Genomic DNA, 21053 nt, shown 5'->3' with positions numbered 1-21053 from the left:
CACCAATCTGCCAGTTTAAAGTGGTCTGATTCAAAAGGCAGCAGTGCTTGAAATGGCGTCAACATCATCAGAGCATGTTTTGGTCATGTCTCAGCCTGCCTCATGTTGTTCCCTTTTGACAATCTCCTGTTCCAAGACACTATTACCTCTCAACTAATGGAGTGAACTTGAGCCATTATACCCAGTTTAAGACACATTCACAGAGAGAACCACTCTAGGCCCAGGGGACCGCTGACTGCCCACACAGCCAAGGTCGGTAGGTCTAATATTGAGACTCTCTCCACTGGAGGAAACGGCTGTTTCTGCTACTCTAAGAACATGGTACACTATCTGAATCATGCAGTTATGATGATTAACATCAACATATAATGGAAGGTTTTATACTGTTAAAATGGGCTTGGATATAAGTCATTTATGTGTACATAAAAGAAAACTGTAAGGTCCTATGAAATCCATGTTATTTTTTCCTAAATTCCATTGTATGTTTTCCCAAATTCCTTTTTTTTTTCCCATTTTAATTTTTCTGGATTTCATTTTTTCTGTTTTAAAAGTTAAAAAAATAATAGGGATTTTCTGATTTGGATTTGTGATTTAATAAAAATGAATTATCAAAAATGGTGGTATTCAAATGAAGGCATACAAACAATTTAGAAATCTTTTAAAATGTAATAAAAAAAAAATAAAATAAAAATAAAAAAGCAAACAAAGTGCTTCAGAACAGAGGTTGTTAATATTAAAACATGGAAGAAAAATTGTGATATTCCTTAAAAAATAAAGTTTTATGGAGTTACATAATAGCTGTATAATTTCCAGCTGCAAAGTGCAAATTATTGCAATTTTAAAAAATCTAATAAATATGTATGTATAAATAAATCATTTGTATTTGTTTTCACCTTCTTATGAAAAAAAAAATTCTTTTGATAAATAAACTGTCAAAAAATAAAATAAAATATGAATTAAATATATTAAAATAATAGAAAAATAAATATTAAATACAATTAAATAAAATATTATATTATTATTGAATAATTTTTGTGGTAAAAAATAAATATTTATGAAAATGCAGTATTATTTCTGGCAATGAGTGCCTTGTACTATTGCTGGAATGACAATTCAGTCCAAAACAAACCAGAAGCAAAGCTCAAACAAAGCACAAGAGATCAGCTGCATAAATAACACAACAAGCACAAACATATGCTGAAGCACAAATTCCTTACTACTATCAAAGTCTACAGAGGTGTTAAATACAGAAAGCCTAAGACTGAGAGAGACAGTAATTCACACATTCACACTAAGATAACAAATACTAACACATTAACACACACCCAGCGCCATCAAATGAAGAACACAGGAGGGTGCCAGTGTGAGTATAATTACACAAGCGGAAGCGAAGCCCACCCACTCTATCTGACCCCGATGGCTTCTGGCTGCTCTGACCGCCAAGAGTATTCCATCTCCTCAGCTTTCTTTCAACACCTCCATCAGCCTTCCAGAAGCCACAAATCCACAGAGCTTTTAGTGATGAAGTCTTCAGAGATGACATTAACTATTAAAAAGAGGAAGAGTGTCATAAGAAGAGAATAAATACCTCTGAGGCTTCTGATGGTGGGTCTGAACTTTAGTGCGGAACCATTTCTCACAAGCGCCTCAAGCTTCTGAATCTCAACAGATGCAACACCTTCTCCAAGATCTCTGTTACAGTATAGTCAAGTCACCTTAATTTATATACTGCTTTATATAATACAGATCGTTTCAAAGAAGCTTCACAGACAGGAAAAAAACAGAATCAAAAATGATGCTAACTTCATCAGATATGTGGATTCTGCTTGAAGATCAATATACGTTTACATTTTTTCTTTTGTCAAATCAACATCAATAATTAATGTGGTTCAGATAACATAATATTTTGAGTTTCTGCTGATTAAACCAATCGCCTTCATGACATTAACTCAAATTTTTATTTTAATGAACTCAAAATTTTAAAGCAACCAGGCAACTTACTTTTTTAAGTTAAACCAAAAATTTCATTTAAAGTGTAGTAGATGACTGGCTTATCAATGTCCATAAGCACAATGATCATGCTTCTTTTTAAAAACTATAGAACACAATGTTTTGGTATTTCTGCAGGAACTAACATTGAGAAGTAATTATGCTGTTAGATTAGGAAGTTAAACAACAATTAAACATCCTTTTGCTATTGAGCAAGGTAACAAATCCATATTGCATAAGGACCACAGCGTTGGTGGCTCTTCCTTGTTGAAATATGATTCTGTAGGAGCTGCCAAGCATTGGCAGATGACTTGAACGGTGTGGGAATAAACATTCATGCTCAGACACTTCCTAATCTGATTAAGGTAAACGGCTCATCCAATGATACCTGATAAAGATAAGACTTATTAGAGCAAAGCTGATCAGTTCAGCAGCAACGCAACACCAAAGCATTAAGCAGTACAGTGAATTTGATTGAATTCAATCTCATCCCGTGAGAGCATGTAGCTGTAGCCTCAAGAAAGCCTGGGAAACTGAACTCTATTAGCACATCATGTTTCAATATGCTAGTTATAGAGAGCAAAGCATTTTGGCGGAAGCCAGAGGCATCTTTATAGAATGTCTCCTCAATGATGTGGTCATCTCAAATCAAATATGTCCTCTGTCTAAATTAATCATAGATGTCTGTATGATTGTGTATGGCTGTGGCTTTAAAGAAGAGGAATTTAAGATATAAAATTCCTGAGACAGTACATATATTATACATAATTAAATAAAACTATAATATATATAATAATTTAATATACATAAACTACTGTTCAAGCAGAAAGGATGCATTAAAGGTGCAGTAAGCGATTTCTGAGAAACGCTGTTGATATTTGAAATCAGCAAAACAAACACGCCCATACCCAAAAGGATCACACCCCTATCTTAAAAGCTTTTCCAAATTCACAAACCCGCTATGCAACACTTGGCACCTCCCCCCTCATGAGTGGACACGCTTACTGGACCTTTGACCAAAAGTGGCTAAAGAGTAAAGACTTACGTAACAAAAGATTTCTATTTCAAACAAATGCTGTTCTTGAACGTTATATTTATCAAAGACTCCTGAAATAAAATGTATCACAGTTTCTACAAAAATATTAAGAGGTTAGTTCACCTGAAAATGAAAATTCTGGCATTAATTACTCACCCTCATGTCGTTCCAAACCCGAAAGACCTTCGTTCATCTTCAGAACACATATTAAGATATTTTTGGTAAAATCCGATGGCTCAGTGAGGCCTGCATTGACAGCAAGATAATTAACACTTTCAAATGCCCAGAAATGTACTAAAGAAAAAACAGTTCATGTGCCCATGTTATGACAGTTCATGTTATGAAGCGATGAGAATACTTTTTGTGTGCCAAAAAAACAAAATAACGATTTTATTCAACAATATCTAGTGATGGGTGATTTTAAAACACTGCTTCATGAAGCTTCGATGCTTTACGAATCTTTTGTTTCAAATCAGTGGTTCAGAGCGTGGTTGAAGGTTGAACCACTGTAGTCACATGAACTGCTTTAAATATAACTTTAGCACCTTTCTGGGCATTTGAAAGTGTTAATTATCTTGCTGTCAATGCAGGCCTCACTGAGCCATTGGATTTGATCAAAAATATCTTAATTTGTGTTCTGATGATGAACGAAGGACTTATGAGTGTGGAACGACATGGGGGTAAGTAATTAGTGACAAAATTTTCATTTTTGGGTGAATTAACCCTTTAAGCAGCACTATTTTCAACATTGATAATAATAAGAAATTTTCTTATTATTAAATTTTCTTATTATCTTATTATAGCAGCAAATCAGCATATTAGAATGATTTCTGAAGGATCATGTGACACTGAAGCCTGGAGTAATGATGCTGAAAATTCAGCATTGCATCACAGGAATAAATTACATAATAAAATATTCAAATAGAAAACAGTTATTTTAAATTGTTATACAGTATTTCACAATATTTCTGCTTTTCCTGTATTTTTGATCAGATAAATACAGCCTTGGAGAACATAAGAGACTTATGTATAAGAAGAGGGATGCACAATATCTATATTATTTTTATAATTTGGCCAATATTAAAGTTCTTTTTAATTTATCTGTATCTTTGATATAGAATATTTAATTGTGAGTGCTCATTTCCACAATTTTTTACATTTAAATTACCTTTGCCATTATCTAACAATCAGTTATAGTTAAACTTTAAAAACAATAATAATTTAATACTGTTATGTTAAATGTAATCTTTAGCAAATCTCAAAATGAATATTCATTTTTCATGATACATTATAATGTTGTGATGCCGAAATTTTGTTTTTGTGTTTTAGTTTTTATTTATATGCACAAAATAGTAAAATTTTAAAATCAGTGCATCCACATATAAGAAAAATGTAAATAAACTAGTCATCACAATCCATCATGACCTATTCACATTGTGAAGCCTGCATAAAGCTAATAAACCATAAATGTAACAAGTTGCATATAAACCAAACAGACTGGACGCCAACCAGAGATGGATGATACAGGGATTGTTTTTACAGTTGGTTGGATAACAGTGTTTCAAGCTGATTGTATGATGTCATTATGTGCTTCCTGACATTAGCTGGCCAATTCCCTAGCGCTTATGCTACATGAGTTTTTGTGGACTGACAAAACAAGGCCTCATGCCTTGCAAACAAACATAATGTGTACTCTAATCAACCGGAATTATGAGCACATATTTGCAATTTGCTGCTCACTCAGAGACCAAAAAAGGCCTCCAGACTGTACGCTCGACCACATTCGGTATGCAAGGCTAAGATTGCAACAAGAATGCAAAATGAGAGAGTATTTCCAAATAAAGTGGCAAGGAGACCGCCTAACCTTGACTGACCATTTCTCTAAGAGACTTAAGGGTAAAAAGCTTTTAACAAGCCCTAAAAGTCTCCATGACCTCATCCATCACATGCATCTACAACTGGATTCACTTTGTCACCTGTGACGGCATTTTTCCCAAAACACTCAGCAATAAGATTCCAATGCCAGCTTCATTAAACTCTATACATTATGCATAAGGGTGCAATCCATAAGCACCAACACCAGCGCTGCACTCAAAACACAACATGCATTTGTCAGATGCTTCTTTGCTTACAATGAAACCGATAGGTTTCTGAAAATAGCCCCATCTGGCTTTGAAATATTCAGCAAGTGTGGCCGACATCCAAGGCCACTGGGTTAGGGAAGTTTTTCACCATATGAGGGAACCGGTGTCCAAAGCTTCATTTTGGAAAGGGAAGGTTGTGTTTCTGCATGACAAACCTCGAAAGCTATGCTTTATTATCCTTTTTAGCTGTAGCTAGGACACAGTGGCATCTTTTAATGAGATTCTTTAAATGTAATCTCACAGAAAGCTCTGAACCTCAAAAGCTGCAACGGCAAAGGGAATTCCTGGCCATGCAAAATCATAAGGGGTGTTCTTGCTGCATCAAGCAAAGTGTCCTTATATTTCACTTTCTTTTATGAAATGTCAGTGGGTACCCGCTTAAAGCGTTAGTTCACCCAAAAATGAAAATTATCCCATAATTTAGTCACCCTAAAGCCATCCTAGATGTATATGACTTTCTTTTTTCAGCCGAACACAATCGGAGTTATATTAAAAAATATTCTGGCTCTTCCATGGTTTATAATGGGAGTGAATAGTAACTGAGATTTTGTAGCCCAAAAAAGCACATTCATCCATCATAAAAGTAATCCATACGGCTCCAGGGGGTTAATAAAGGCCTTCTGAAGCGAAGCGATGCATTTTTGTAAGAAAAATATCCATATTGACAACTTTACAGACTATAATCACTAGCTTCCAGTAACGTCCGTCCATCCTCTGCTCTTCCGCGTTCGTCAATATGTCATGCACCAGGTCAAAGTTCACTCTTCCACCGGAATCAACTCGCGTACGGAAGCCAGTGATTCTAGTTTATCAAGTTATAAATAAGAGTATTTTTCTTACAAAAACACATCGCTTCAGAAGAACTTTATTAACGCTCTGGAGCCGTATGGATTACTTTTATGATGGATGGATGTGCTTTTTTGGGCTTCAAAATCTCGGTTACTATTCACTCCCATTGTGTTTGACTGAAAGAAGAAAGTCAAATACACCTAGGATGCTTTGAGGGTGAGTAAATTATGGGATAATTTTCATTTTTGGCTGAACTAACCCTTTAATGGACTTCATTTCATCTAAAAACTAATTATTAAGTTAAAGGAACAACACAACATGGAAGTAGAAGTAATTGGGGTTGGAGGTTTTAAAAGCAGAAATGTGAATAGCACTTACAATAATTATTCTGTCAAAACTTCTGTATTATTTGAATTGTAAAGGTGTTTAAATCATCAATTTTTATAATTGTTAGGGTTTTAAGCATTATAAAGTAGTCAAATTTGATCGAATTTTACACAGGAAACCAATTTGTAACACTAAAATCATCTTGTGGCTATACTATTGCAACAGTGAGTATTTTAAAGACGCATGAAAATATCTATTTACTAAATGGATGTTATTGTTCTTATAGTGAACAATTCATCCATGCAAAATGTTTAATTTTTTCAAAATTTTTACCTTTTTTTTAATCAAAATGTCATAACTTGATCTTCATGTAAAACTATAGACTTCTCTCTGGTGGCCTACGCACTCAGATGTACATCACAACAAGGAACAAAGGATCTGTCATTACTTCCATGTCATCACAGCGTTTAATGATTACAAATTCGCCCCATTCACTTTCAGTGCATCTCACTGTGACCCAGATTTCTACTTCTTTGAAGAAAAGATAGGCCAAGTTGAAATTATTTTGTTTAGTTGATTAAGCTTAACTTGTATTGAACATGGACATTATTTTCAATCATCAATCACCTTAAATCTGTTTAAATAATTACTATGATGTTGCCATACAGGAGTCCATTCACTCCAATAAGAGGTGGCAGCTATGGCTTGATTTGAGAGTGTGTGCTTTCCTGCTCTTGAAACACAGCCGTGCATAAATTAAGATTAATTTAGGACCCCTGCTTTACCACTTCATGGCAAAAACAAAATACGCCTGGCTGACAAATAGAGCGTTGCGCTTATTCTCTGGAGCCGAGCATAGAAGGCCAACATTTTTACTGCAAGATACCACATCTCTGAATCTAATATACAAAATTTGAGCTTAGCTGGCATCCTGTCTCATTCTAAATCAAAGAGTATGTTAAACTGATACTGATATCAAGACATGAGGGATTCCTCTGTCATCTGATCTTCTCTGGCAAACCTCTCATAGTGGAGGTATTCTCAGCCAGCTGATCCAACTTCATGGCAGGGGAGCGGTGAGAGGGGGCGCTTTACGTCCCAAAACCAGACCCCGTCCTTCTGCTCCTCTCTCATCTAGTAAGCCCCCAACATGTGGACCTCCATCTGTTTGTGCTCTAAGTGACTGTAAAATGTTTATGTTGTGTTGTTATCCTCAGAAAAGCAGCAGAAAGCCGCATGAAAATAATTTGCGAGATTTATTTACTCACATTAATTCGTTTGGGCTAATCTCATAACTTCATCTCACATTAGAGCGTGTTGTGTTGACTTAAGCAGGCACACGACTTCCATGGGGCTAAACGCTCTCTTGAGAACTAGTGAAGAAGCAATTATAAAAAGCCACTGATAACTGTATAAGCAGGAGTTTGTTTCCCTCACGCTCCATGGAAGTGCTACGCAATTCAATTAGCATTTGATGCCACATTGTTTCAATCATCTAACACACCGGGAAAAACTAGGGGTTTAACCGCATTAGGCTTCAGATAGTGACCACAAGGACTCAAAATGTGTCAAGAGCACTTGGGAAAAGTGCCAGGCTGGAGGAGATATTGATTTGCTGGGTAAACTCACTAAACTCTATTGAGTAAAATAAATATTAATTTAGAAGCACTGCAAAATCCAAAGAGAAAATCAACTAAGACACAATAATATGAGGGACCAACATTTCTGAAAAACAAACATGCTGCACTGTTAACCCATGCAACAGCAATTCACCTCTTGCACTGAAATTACATTAAATGTTTAGTAGCAGTTAAACCGATTTTTTCATCCACAGTTATTGCTTTCAAGAGAGAAAACCATCAACACTGTTCATGCATGATTACTATTTGACATGAAGAAATTGCTACAAAAACTGGGATCTGAATGGCAGAGAATGGCAAAGCCAGTTCACAGTGTTTTGATTTCAGGTTCAGTGGCATTAAATAATTTGATCCGCTTATTGAGGCTCTAGCACAAGCATTAAGATTGATGCCTATAGGAAAATAACTGTGAGCGAGTACAGTGCATCCACGTTAAATACATTGCTGCTTAATAACATGAACAGAAGGCAGCAGACTGGAAACACTTGTTTTGAGATTTTCAGTCAAGAGCTGGCAACCATACACTACAAAAACGAGTCTTGAGTTCCAATAAAAACATCTGTACATCTTCAAAATAAGACACGTTTACTTGAGAAGCAAAATTTTGCAATTAACGTTATATATATATATATAACGATAATAAAATATAAAACTTCAATGATATAAAACAATAACAATAATAATAAAAATACTGATAATAAATTATTGTTATAAAATATTTCTATTTTAAAATTGTAAAAAAAAAAAAAAAAAAAAAAAATCATTAGTCTTTATAATGGATTAATAAAATCTTTAGAGCATCAACAGCAAAGCCGCAGTGATTCCGCTGTCAAAACAAAAACATCCAACATCCAGTCAAATAAGCAGCGGCCAATCGCCTTACCTTTTTCTTGACAAGAAGAAAGGATCTCTTCCTCCTTTGGATTTGCTACCTGGGTAATGATGGACGTGTTGTCCATGGAAACGGGATTTTATTCCTCCTCAGTCACTTATGTTTTGATAATTTTCAGCTAGCCTGATGCTAGCGAGCTAGCGGAGTGAGTCCAGATGGCAGACGCACCATACACCGCACACGATCTTACACCACCGCATCCAAATAAACATACAACACACACTTCATGATCATACGGCGATCAATGCAAGAAGAGATACTCCTGTCAGATGACGGGGATAGGCGACATTTCAGCCCTCGTGTAAAATGGGGTCTTTGGAGACCAGTGACAGATTGTGTAATAACAAAGAGTCTGAATCTGCAGTCGCTCTTTCTCTCCTCTTCTCTCTGTGTGTGTGTGTGTGTGCGTGCGCGCGCACACACACACATAATGTGACCGTGTGAAACTACCCTTTAGAAAAATATACCATAGTAACCATAGTTACTACAGTTACTTTTACTTGATATCAGCCACGCTGTCAAAAAAGTGGGGGAAACCGAGAAATAAAACAAAAAATGTGTGTGTGTACCCTATACTACAAAAAAGGACAAAGTAATTGTTTTATATTGGTCTTACAGAAGACCAATATAGGCCTACACCTAATGCTGGACCCAATGTCATGACTCCAGTACTCAGATGTAAACTGTAGAAATTTACACTTTATTGTTTTCTGACTTATTTCTGACTTGCTTTTGTTAAGGTTATGTTCAAATAGCAGCTTGAATAGTTTGTATCGTATCAAAACCATCTAACAAAGAAGTGTCAAGGAAAAAAAAAACAGCACAAAATCAAATAATCAGTCTGTAATCTGTATTCCAGGTCAAGCTGATAATTTTAATTACTTGTTTGTTTTTTTTAACTGGTCTGATCTTTATAAAATATGTATCAGCTACAGCACTTTTTAAACTAATTTGTTTTCTCTCACTTAACAGCATATCTCACATATAATGTCATTTTAAACATGTTTCAGACCTAATAACCTGGAACCATAAACTATGAAACATCAGATTTAAAGAATCTAAAAAAAGTGGAGTGATGCAGAAAAGAAAATGATAAATTCTATTAATGAAGTCCAAGCATCTGTGGTTTAAAAGAGAAATGATTTCACTGAGATACTAGGAAAAATTGCAGTGATTTCAGAAATGCTTTAATGACAGGGTGAGAGGTGGGAGGGTTACTGAATATTTTATGAAGGTGGGTGTTTGATCTTAATGTTTAATAAGGCAGTCTGCATGACGCAACCTTCACTTCAACTAGTTTTACAGCCTATTTAAATACTTTTTCACATTTTTGGTATCTTTTTTAATGTTTTTTAATATTAATAAAATATTATAGCCCTCACAATGTAATTATAAATAAATAAATAATGTCAGCAGGCCATTAAAAGATGCCTTGTGCTTGTTGTTCTTGTGTTGAGTAGCTAAACTGTTTTGGATTTTTTGAAAAATGACTGAACTTATGGTCGTTCTATTTTAACAAACATTCAAAAATAGAGAATATTCTTATGGCTAATATAACTAATGGATGACGTTTATAAAAATATATGTAAAGTAGAGAAATGATAGTGTTTACTTTGTGGCAAATGGCTTTAGAATAAATGTATTGATATATTTAATATTTATTGTTATTCCACAGTTGTTCCGAATGAGGCGCTATTTAAATGTGTGCTTATACTGACATCTTGTGGTCGAACAGTAAAATGTTTCCTGAGTAATTTGTTTTCAGAGTGTTTCTCCTGGAGTCCTGTCACTGTGATTGGACGATATGATGGATTAAGGCTGAGCTGAAGTCAGTTTTATTTATTTTCACTAGAGGTACGTACAAATAAAAAATGCCACATAACAAGTGTTTGTTTAAGGAGACAATTGACAATTATATTATATTCGCTATAATATTATTGTATTATTTGTATAAATACAATATATAAATTGTTTTATCATCATATTCATAAGCAGTAAATTGTTATTTACTTCTCTACTTACATTCTACAAAGGGTCTTCCTGAGTTACTTTGGATGGTGGACTGATGAATTATTGTTGTTCTTAGGGTAGTAGTGTAGCTATATTGTGTGTTTTCTTTAATTTGTTATATTTATTGTAATGTACGTTTTATTGTTCTGTGTATTGTTCTTTCACAATGTGTTGAGTTCAATGAGTTAATAAAAATACTGTTTAAAATTATTTATTATTAATTATTGTTTTTAATGTATTAGCAAATATTTATTCATTTAAAGGAGGACTGAATTTATTTTTACTTCGTTCTATTATTAATTACTTTGCGCTTTTTATTTCGATTTTTGCACTAAGCAGAAGACGGAGAGATTGTGGCGAATCTGCTATTTTTCAATTAGAACTCCAATCTAGTTACACAAAAAATGGCGAAAGTATCGAACTGAATCCCCGCCCTCACTTACTCATTTCTGGGGATTTCATCATTCAGTTCCGCGGTGTGGTTGCTCCTCCTCTCGGTCCATGCTGTCTCTGCGTAGCGCAACATCAGCACTCCTCCTCAGGACCGGTACACAGATTGCCACCGTCCACGCTGTTTCTAGGGTTCGATCCAGTCCCATACGTCTGTGTGCTTCCCCTCCGATCAGAGCGCTCTCACTGTCCGGCTGTTTGTGTAAGAAGAAGAAGAGAAGCGCGTGGCTGGAGATGACGGAAGGGCAGAATATGGATGGCAGTATTGAAGAGGTTCTGGCTCCCCTGAGGCTGGCAGTGAAGGAGCAGGTAATGAAAGGCAATAACAAGCATATAATATGCTGTATTATTATTTCACATAACCATGCATTGCATTAAACACGTATTTGCTTTATATTCAAGGTGTAACCATCATTTAGGAATCAAATGAGGCCCTTTATATTGTTCAAAATGGATAAAACGGCTTGTTATGGAAAACTACATAATGCATTTTTGCACTAATGATATTTTAGGGTGTGTGTTACAGTGTGGTGGTTTTATTTTGGGTTTATACTGCTGAATGATTTGGTCTGTCAGTGCCACGTTTGAGATGAGCAATTCTGACATGCAGAGACCAATGGAGACTGAGGGTGGAGAAAAACAGACAGTTAAAACGAAACTCATTATTTTCTGGGAAAATGTTGATGGATAGATGCATAAGTGTTTAAATATATAGTAATCATAATAATAAACTAAACATTGCGTTTTCTGTTTATTTTTCCACATAGGGTGATCTTGTGCGTAAATTGAAGGCAGAAAACGCTCCTGATGTAGATGTCAATAAGGCCGTTGCAGAACTGAAAGCTCGCAAGAGAATCCTTGAGGCCAAGGTGAGAAATGTTATTCTGTCAGTCATGTTCCTTAAAATAACCTTAAATATGAAGAATTTAGTTATTATATTAAACGCCTTCTCTCTTATCCCAGTTTAATATGCATAGACTGTAGAGTGCAACAGTTCTTGACCACTTTTTCTCGGTTCCAGTATTTTTCCATTCATTTTTCTCATTAGGGATTTTTATAAAAGTCTTGGCTAAAGAGTTGTCATAACATTATAAAGTTTGATTTGAAGCAAAAAAGTATTTCAAAATCAAACAAAAAGACTTTGTACTTAACAGTGAATCATTGGGAATGATAATCAAATTAAAATGATGGAAAAAACTATTCATGTAAAGATGTTTATTTTATATATTATATATCTAAAATCATTTTTATTGACATTGTTGACAATTACTGACGTGTGTGTGTGTGTATGTATAAAATATCTATCAATGTGTCAGTTTGGTTTTCAGTGGCATTGCATACATACTTTTGCATTAAAGGTGCAAAAGTATGATTTACCTTTGTTTCAATATATATATATATATATATATGTATATATATGTATATGTGTATATATTACACACACACAAATATTAAAGTAGATGGATAGCGTAGGGTTTGCAGTGCTTCATGGGAGTGGGCAGGCACTAAATAGTTCTTTTGGTGGAGTTTGCTTGTTTTCATTCTCTGATTGGTGAAGATTTCTTGGCAGAATCATGGATAATGTAGTTTTTACCAGGAATTTTGCTGTTTTTTTTTTTTAAATATGTTTAAATAATGTGAACAGATGGCTTCAACAAAAGTATGTATTATCAATTAACAACCTCGTAGCTCAGCAGGTGTCTTTAATGGTTTATACAGTAAGTTATTGTTAAAAATAAATTTCCCTTTGGAGAAAATTAATGTGATTTTTACTTTTGGAACCTGACTGTTGCACTCTTGTCTGAAAACAGCTATACTGGTTCAACCTATAGGGTGAGTTAGGGAGCGGGACTGTCTGTTTGACTGACCAATGGTGGGTGGGTAAAGTGCTGGAAACCTGTTTAAAAACCACCATTATTTTTGCAGTTCTGTTTGATAACACATTACACACTACATCTTTAAATATTAGAAAACTGGTAGCTTGAATAAGTTCCTTTTAGTTAATTTAGTTTTGTGTGTTATCCTAATTATTTACATGGAGACAGAGCGCATTTAGGCGCAATCCAACCGTCTCCATTGACTTGGTATTGACTCCATTGACTTATAACAAAAAACAGAACAATGCCTTAAAGCTGCTCTGTGACAAGGTGTACAGCAAATAAGCTAAAATCCCCAGAACTAAGTCTTTATAAGCTACCAAACCGTAAAAGCCAGCCTTTAAGGAGACAAAAGTGGATACAGGCAATAAGATGTGAAGCATCAGCAGGAAGAATGGGTAAATTTCGGGATCCTGACACTCAGTATGCCTCAGTAAGCCTACGTGTGCAGTAAACATTTTGTCACTGTTAAGACAAATATCCAAATGTCAGTTTTATATATTATATTTCCTGTCGCTGATTACGTTACCCTCCAGTGGGCGTAGTTCTCATAGTAATATAACATGTCGCGCTCTGTCTCAATCGCCTGTATCCACTTTTTAGTCCTTAAATGCTCGTTTTTTGGGTCGACAGCTTATAAAAACGTCTGGGTTTTTGGTTCTGGGTTTTTTAGCTTGTTTTCTGTACTCCTTGTCACATAGCAGCTTTTAGACATTGTTCTGTTTTTTGTTATAAGTCAGAAATGACAAGGAGGCAGCCTCACGCAATACAAAGTCAATGGAGTCGGTTGGATTGTTTTCCCCCCCGGTGGGCGTGGTTTTCAGATTATGACGCATGTCGCTCTGTCTCTATAGTCCGTCTGATTCTTTTTCCATTTTGCAGGAGCTTGCCTTACAGCCCAAAGATGACATTGTAGATCGAACCAAGATGGAAGACACTCTAAAAAGACGTTTCTTTTACGATCAGGCTTTTGCTATCTATGGCGGTGAGTATTTACAGTGTTTACAATATTCCTCCATATATAAGTATTTTAATAGCTTAATTACTAGTAAAAGTAATTGTTATTTTCAACTAATAGTTTGTTTTTGTGTGTGAGAAAGGTGTGAGTGGGCTGTATGACTTTGGGCCCGTCGGCTGTGCTCTGAAGAACAATATCCTTCAGGTCTGGAGGCAACACTTCATCCAGGAGGAGCAGATTCTGGAGATCGACTGCACCATGCTTACACCAGAACCCGTCCTCAAGTGAGCATTCAGCTGTCTATTCCCCTTTAATCTGTTAATTGATCCGTTGCCATGGCATCAGCTCTGGAACTCTAATTCAGTGCTTTTGTTGCGTTTCAGGACATCAGGGCATGTTGATAAGTTTGCTGACTACATGGTGAAGGATGTCAAGAATGGAGAGTGTTTCCGCGCTGACCACCTTCTTAAAGGTTTGTCATTGTTTCTTATATTAACATCCGCTCCAGTAGTACTGTATGTGTTGACCTCTTTGAGACGGTCAGGCTCAGGTCAGCTCTGTTGTCCACTGAAATAACTCCTCCATGGATGCTGTAGATGTTCAGGGGTAAAAGAAAACAATAGGATCTGTAAGAATCACAAAGGCTTTATCTGTAATCTGCAGACCACCAACCTGACTGAAATGAATAAGTGCTTTATACTCTTTGACAAACTGTGTTACAAGGTAGCCACCTAAATCTGGACTTCTTAAAGTTGCCAAAGTTAACGTGTTTTACATTCTTTCTCTTTTGCAAACTGAAAATATTGATGTGCCAATAGCCTCGCGGGCAGCTCACCGACATATAGTGCAGTTGCTTCTCCCCCCTCCTTCCTCCAACCAACTTCGCTTCCTGTCCACTTACTGTTCTCTCATAGCAAAGGCGAAAATGGCAAAAATAAATATAAAAAAAAAAAAAAGGACTTTTTTTTTTTTTTTTTTTTGGTCCAATAAAAAATGCCCCTTGCCCTAATACCACCTGTAACTGATTAGCAAGTATAATGTTTCAGGGGTGATATAAAATAAGGTCTATTATCTTTAAATGGTTTCAATAAGAAATTCAATAGAAATAAGTTTTATTTTATGTAAAAGTTATTTAGGTTTTTATACTTAATTTGGTAACACTTTACAATAAGGTTCATTAGTTAACAACATTATTTAACATGAACTAATAATGAACTGCACTTCTACAGCATTTATTAATCTTTGTTAATGTTAATTTCAACATTTACTAATACATTATTAAAATCTTGTTAACATTAGTTAATGCACTGTGAACTAAAATGAACAAACAATGAACAACAGTATTTTCATTAACTAACGTTAATGAAGATTAGTAAATACAGCAACAAATGTATTGTTCATGGTTACTTCATGTTAGCTAATATATTAACTAATGAACCTTATTGTAAAGTGTTACCCTTAATTTTAATACAGGAAATATCCAGTAATAGTAGTAGTAAAACATTCCTGTATTAAAATTAATTATATAAAAATAAATAGTCCTACTACTAATAATAATGAATACCGTGTCTTTTGTTTTTTAGCTCATCTACAGAAATTAATGAGTGACAAAAAATGTACAGCAGAAAAGAAAACTGAGATGGAGAGTGTCATCACTCAGGTATGTCTCACTTGCGAAATGTTTTAATAATTCTAACTCTATATGAATAGGGAAGTCCACATCACAACTATAACTCAACAAAGAACAATATCATTGGAATCACTTTCAGAATGTATTTTTTCCAGCTAATGAACAATAAAAATATCGACAGCCAATCAGAATCCACTCGACTTTAAACACCTCGGACATTGAAAGCAGCAAATGTCAAAACTGCAGTGCATGTTTATAATAAACAAAACGTTATCATCCGTTGGTGTGGACACCTACAATTATTGTTCTTGGTGTGAACGGCACTTTAAATTTTTTGGGGAAATCATTTGTTTATTTGATTTATTGATTAGATTTTTTTTTTTTCTTTTTTTTTTTTTTCAGATGGATAACTACACTCAGCAGGAGTTGGCAGATTTGTTTGTGCAATACAATGTCAAGTCTCCCATTACAGGAAATGACCTCACACCTCCCATCTCATTCAACCTGATGTTCCAGACCTCCATTGGGCCCGGGGGCAACATGCAAGGGTATGTTTGACACCGCCAGACTACATGCTATAATTTTAAAATATCCAAATTATGACATGGACTGATGCATTATTCTTGGGGCTACATTATTTCCTCAGCTATTTAAGGCCAGAAACCGCTCAGGGAATCTTCCTCAACTTCAAACGTCTTTTGGAGTTCAACCAGGGGAAGCTGCCATTTGCTGCTGCCCAGATCGGAAACTCCTTCAGGAATGAGATCTCTCCTCGCTCTGGCTTGATTCGTGTCAGGTGTGGATTATGATTTCCTTTTGAACATAACTCGCTTTGGTTATTTGTGTGTCACACAGAAGTGTTTCCATTGGGATTACAAATGTTCTGAAGTGATATTTCTCTCCGTAGAGAGTTTACGATGGCTGAGATTGAGCACTTTGTAGACCCGAATGAGAAGGTTCATTCCAAGTTCTCTAATGTTGCTGATCTGGAGATCATGCTTTACTCCTCCAAAGCACAGACTAGTGGGCAATCTGCCCAGATAATGAGGCTGGGAGATGCAGTGGAGCAGGTTAGTCAAGATCTCATTTATGATGTATTAGTTATAATTACCAGTTCGATTGTTCTAATAAACTTTTGTACTTTGTAGGGCATCATCAACAACTCCGTCTTGGGTTACTTCATTGGAAGGATCTACCTTTATCTGGTCAAAGTGGGCGTGGCAAATGACAAGCTTCGTTTCCGTCAGCATATGGACAATGAGATGGCCCACTATGCTTGTGACTGCTGGGACGCCGAGACCAAAACCTCTTATGTACGTTCAGTGTTTGCTCAAGGACCTTCTGTGCAATAAAATGGGTGTTTATTTGTGTGTTTGTACGTGATGTTTTTCAGGGGTGGATTGAGATCGTGGGGTGTGCTGATCGCTCGTGTTATGACCTTCTGTGCCACGCACGGGCAACCAAAGTCCCTCTGGTTGCTGAGAAACCCTTAAAGGAACCCATATCCTTTAACTTCCTGCAATACTTAAAGAGATAGTTCACCCAAAAATGAAAATTTTGTCATTACTTACTCACCCTCAAGTTGTTCCAAACCTGTATGAGTTTCTTTCTTCTGTTGAACACAAAAGAAGATATTTTAAAGAATGTTGGTAACCAGACAGTTGACGGCACCCATTGACTTCCATAGTAGGAAAAAAATACTATGGAAGTCAATGGGTGCCGTCAACTGTATGGATAGCATTTGAATGGGATCTGAACTGTCTCAGCACAGAATGTTAATTGTGTTTGTCTTCTGTCACCTTCTTTAACTGTTTCACACAAAGTTGTAAATGTTGTCCAGTTCGAGCCAAACAAAGGAGCCATCGGCAAAGCATATAAGAAGGATGCCAAGCTTGCCATGGAGTACCTGGCCATCTGTGATGAATGCTATATCACAGAGCAGGAGAAACTGCTCAATGAGAATGGGTGAGCATCATCGATATGAAGAGTATACAAAATGTATTCAAAATTTTTAATGCCAATGACCCCCAAAAGATTCACAGTATAAAGGCAGATATACTACACATTTATTTGATCAAAATGGCTGTACAAACCATAATATTGTGAAATATGTTTTGAATATATTTAAAAATGTAATTTATTTCTGACGGCAAAGCTGAATTTTCAGCATCATTACTCCAGTCTTCAGTCACATGATCTTCCAGAAATCATTCCAATATTCTGATTTATTATCACAGTTGAATACAGTTGTGCTGCTTAATATTTTTGTGGAAACCATGATACATTTTTAAGATTCTTTGAATAGAAAGTAAAAAAAAAAACAGCATTTATTTGAAATAACGACATTTATAATGTTACAAAAGATTTGTCACTTTTGATCAATTAAAAGCATCCTTACAGATTAAAAGTATTAATTCCTTAAATCTTACTTGACCCCAAACTTTTAAATGGCAATGTGTAATTTTTTTTTTCCTTTTAATAAATAATTGGATTTTATTTGTCTTTGCCCTAAATCAAAACAAACTATGGAAATATTTTTTGCAAAAATTATAATTTTAACAGTTTTTGCTTGTCCAATCTTAGAATACAAGGTAAATATATATATATATATATATATATTTTTGATACTGAGAATGAAGCCGGAGTCAGCGCATCAAGAGTCACCACACTTAGACATCTTCAGGAAAAGGACTACCAAGCCACTTCTGAACCAGAGACAATGTCAGAAGCATCTTACCTGGGCTAAGGAGAAAAAGAACTGGACAGTGAACAGTGGTCGAAAGTCCTCTTTTCAGATAAAAGTAAATTTTGCATTTCATGTTGAAATCATGGTCCCAGAGTCTGAAGGAAGACTGGAGAGGCACAGAATCCAAGCTGCTTGAAGTCTAGTGTGAAGTTTCTGAAGTCAATAATGATTTGGGGGGGCCGTGACGTCTGCTGGTGTTGGTCCATTGTGTTTTATCAAGTGCAAAGTCAATGCAGCCATCTTCCAGGAGATTTTGGAGCACTTTATGCTTCCATCTGCTGACAAGCTTTATGGAGATGCTGATTTCCTTTTCCAGCAGGACTTTAGCACCTGCCCACAGTGCAAAAACCACTTCCAAGTGGTTTGCTGAGCATGATATTACTGTGCTTTATTGGCCAGCCAATATGCCTGACCTGAATCTATGGGATATTTTCAAGAGAAAGATGAGAAACAGTCGATCCAACAATATACAGATGATCTGAAGGCTCAATAGTGCCTCAGCAGTGCCACAGGCTGATCACTTCCATGCCACACTTCACTGATGCTGTAATTTGTGCTAGGAGCAAGTCATTTGCTGTAATATGTCCTGCCGATCAAGTATTGAGTGCACAAAAGAACATACTTTAAAGAACTTGAACTTTTCTGTTTTGCAAATCCATTTTTTGATTGATTTTAGGAAATATTTTAATATTTTGAAATACTGGATTTTGGACTTTCATGAGCTGTACGCTCTAATCATCAAAATTAAAAAAAAAAACTTTTGAAATGTTTTACTTTACATGTAGGGAATCTAGAATATATGAAAGTTTCATTTTTAAAAATAATTTATAATAAAAAAATGAACTTTTTGATGATATTCTAATTATATGACCAGCACCTGTGTGTGTGTGTGTGTGTATATATATATATATATATATATATATATATATATAATATTTTTTTTTTTTTTTTTTTTGATACCGTTTTGATTTACGTGTTTAAATTCTTATTGACTATTTTAAAGAAAAAAAGGGGGCATACAAGCCCTTTAATGTGTCCCATCCCAGCTTCCTTTTTCAATAGGCAAAAAATTTGCCCATCAAATGATGTCATAGTTTTTAACCAATAAACAGCTAAAATAGTGCCCACTAATATTATTCTGTTCATTCATTGGTTTCCTCTGTCACTGCAGTGAGTTCACCATTGAGACTGAAGGCAAGACTTTCAAACTCACCAAAGACATGGTCAGTGTCAAGAGGTTCCAGAAGACCCTGCATGGTAAGAGGCAGAAACTAACCTTTTATGTCAGCATAACAAGAATATGTAAAAGTCGTTAATCAACTTTAATTGACATCTCTTGCTTCACAGTTGAGGAGGTTGTTCCTAATGTGATCGAACCCTCCTTTGGCATCGGAAGAATCATGTACTCCATCTTTGAGCACACATTCCGTATCAGAGAGGGCGACGAACAAAGAACGGTAAATGCGTTATGCTGTAATACTCTGTAATTAATATGTCTGTCTTGCTTTATTTATGAACTTTGCTGCTTTCTCTATTCAGTATTTTAGCTTCCCTGCAACTGTTGCACCATACAAATGCTCCGTCCTTCCATTGAGCCAAAATCAGGAATTTATGCCATTCGTTCGAGAATTATGTGAGTGATAACATCTCTACTTCATTTATAAAAATCCATCAGTGATGCCTAAATAATAATTGTGTAATAATTCATTCTTTTGCTTCACTCTACAGCTGAAGCCCTGACCAGGAATGGTGTCTCCCACAAGGTGGATGATTCCTCAGGATCTATTGGTAGGCGCTATGCCAGAACGGATGAGATCGGCGTTGCATTCGGTATCACCATTGATTTTGACACCGTTAATAAGACGCCCCACACGGCCACTCTGAGAGACCGTGACTCCATGAGGCAGATCAGGGCTGAGGTAAAGCAGTTGGTCATATCTGTGTCTTCATTTCATTTTAGTGTGTTGACTATTTTGCTGACATGTACAACCTGTTTATTTACAGGTTAGCGAGTTGCCCGAAATCATTCGTGATCTGGCCAATGGTGCCATCACATGGGCAGAGGTGGAAAGCAAGTACCCCATCTTTGAAGGCCAGGAGACGAGCAAAAAAGAAACTGTGGAGGAGTAGACTCTCTATTCGTCTATCATCTGCCTTTTCACTGGAGGCAGTCACAGACATTTTTACATCTGCATTCATAGGATCAAATTTATGGCAATTATAATGTACAAACAATCAGTGTGCACCAGATGTTCCACACAGCTGGAACCATTGTAATCAAGTATTCCTTTAAAACTCAAGGAAGCTCTGTAAGGACCTAAATATGACTGTAATTAGGTTACTGTACTTGTAAAAGGATTTCACCATTCCTGTTTGTGGGTTAAAAAAATGAAGACATGAATCTTGCATATGGTCAAATAAATCAAACCAGCACTTTCTGGACCTATAAAAGTGTGTTTAGTCAATTTTTTTTGATCAAGCATGTTCAGCTAAAGATGCACTGAATTTGTTGGCCACATGAGGGCATAACACCAGCTAGTTGATTTTCTATGACAAACCTTTTTG

At 35.8% G+C, this 21053-nt stretch overlaps 2 protein-coding genes across 3 annotated transcripts in view; one reads left to right on the top strand and one right to left on the bottom strand.

Annotated features, from left to right (window-relative positions):
• Positions 1-9216, bottom strand: part of ctdspla (CTD (carboxy-terminal domain, RNA polymerase II, polypeptide A) small phosphatase-like a) — a 41536-nt gene extending 32320 nt beyond the window's left edge. For both annotated transcript variants that reach the window (XM_051881800.1, XM_051881801.1), the window contains exon 1: positions 8809-9216. In XM_051881800.1, the coding sequence (XP_051737760.1) occupies positions 8809-8884 (76 nt within the window). In that variant the 5' untranslated portion in view covers positions 8885-9216. The remainder of the gene's footprint in view (positions 1-8808) is intronic.
• A 2080-nt stretch (positions 9217-11296) lies between these two features.
• On the top strand, positions 11297-20939 carry gars1 (glycyl-tRNA synthetase 1). The gene is made up of 17 exons (XM_051882278.1): positions 11297-11586; positions 12045-12146; positions 14037-14139; positions 14255-14396; positions 14496-14584; positions 15696-15772; positions 16145-16290; positions 16389-16538; positions 16650-16812; positions 16891-17055; positions 17136-17244; positions 17563-17707; positions 19660-19745; positions 19836-19945; positions 20028-20121; positions 20217-20407; positions 20493-20939. The coding sequence occupies exons 1-17, from the start codon at positions 11329-11331 to the stop codon at positions 20616-20618; spliced, it is 2256 nt and encodes a 751-aa protein (XP_051738238.1). The 5' UTR covers positions 11297-11328; the 3' UTR covers positions 20619-20939.
• Positions 20940-21053: the final 114 nt, after the last annotated feature.

The sequence above is a fragment of the Ctenopharyngodon idella genome, chromosome 23, assembly GCF_019924925.1.
Source record: "Ctenopharyngodon idella isolate HZGC_01 chromosome 23, HZGC01, whole genome shotgun sequence".
NCBI lineage: Eukaryota > Metazoa > Chordata > Actinopteri > Cypriniformes > Xenocyprididae > Ctenopharyngodon > Ctenopharyngodon idella.
The sequence above is the reverse complement of the archived record's forward strand: the minus strand, read 5'-3'. Positions and strand labels throughout refer to the sequence as shown.

What these genes read in the sequence shown, in the direction of transcription:
- gars1 (XM_051882278.1), top strand. Translation starts at nt 11,329, where the DNA reads ATGCTGTCTCTGCGTAGCGCAACATCAGCACTCCTCCTCAGGACCGGT. An exon ending in AGAGAATCCTTGAGGCCAAG is followed by an intron (nt 12,147 to 14,036) that starts GTGAGAAATGTT and finishes TCCATTTTGCAG; the next exon opens with GAGCTTGCCTTACAGCCCAA. An exon ending in GTTCCAGAAGACCCTGCATG is followed by an intron (nt 19,746 to 19,835) that starts GTAAGAGGCAGA and finishes CTTGCTTCACAG; the next exon opens with TTGAGGAGGTTGTTCCTAAT.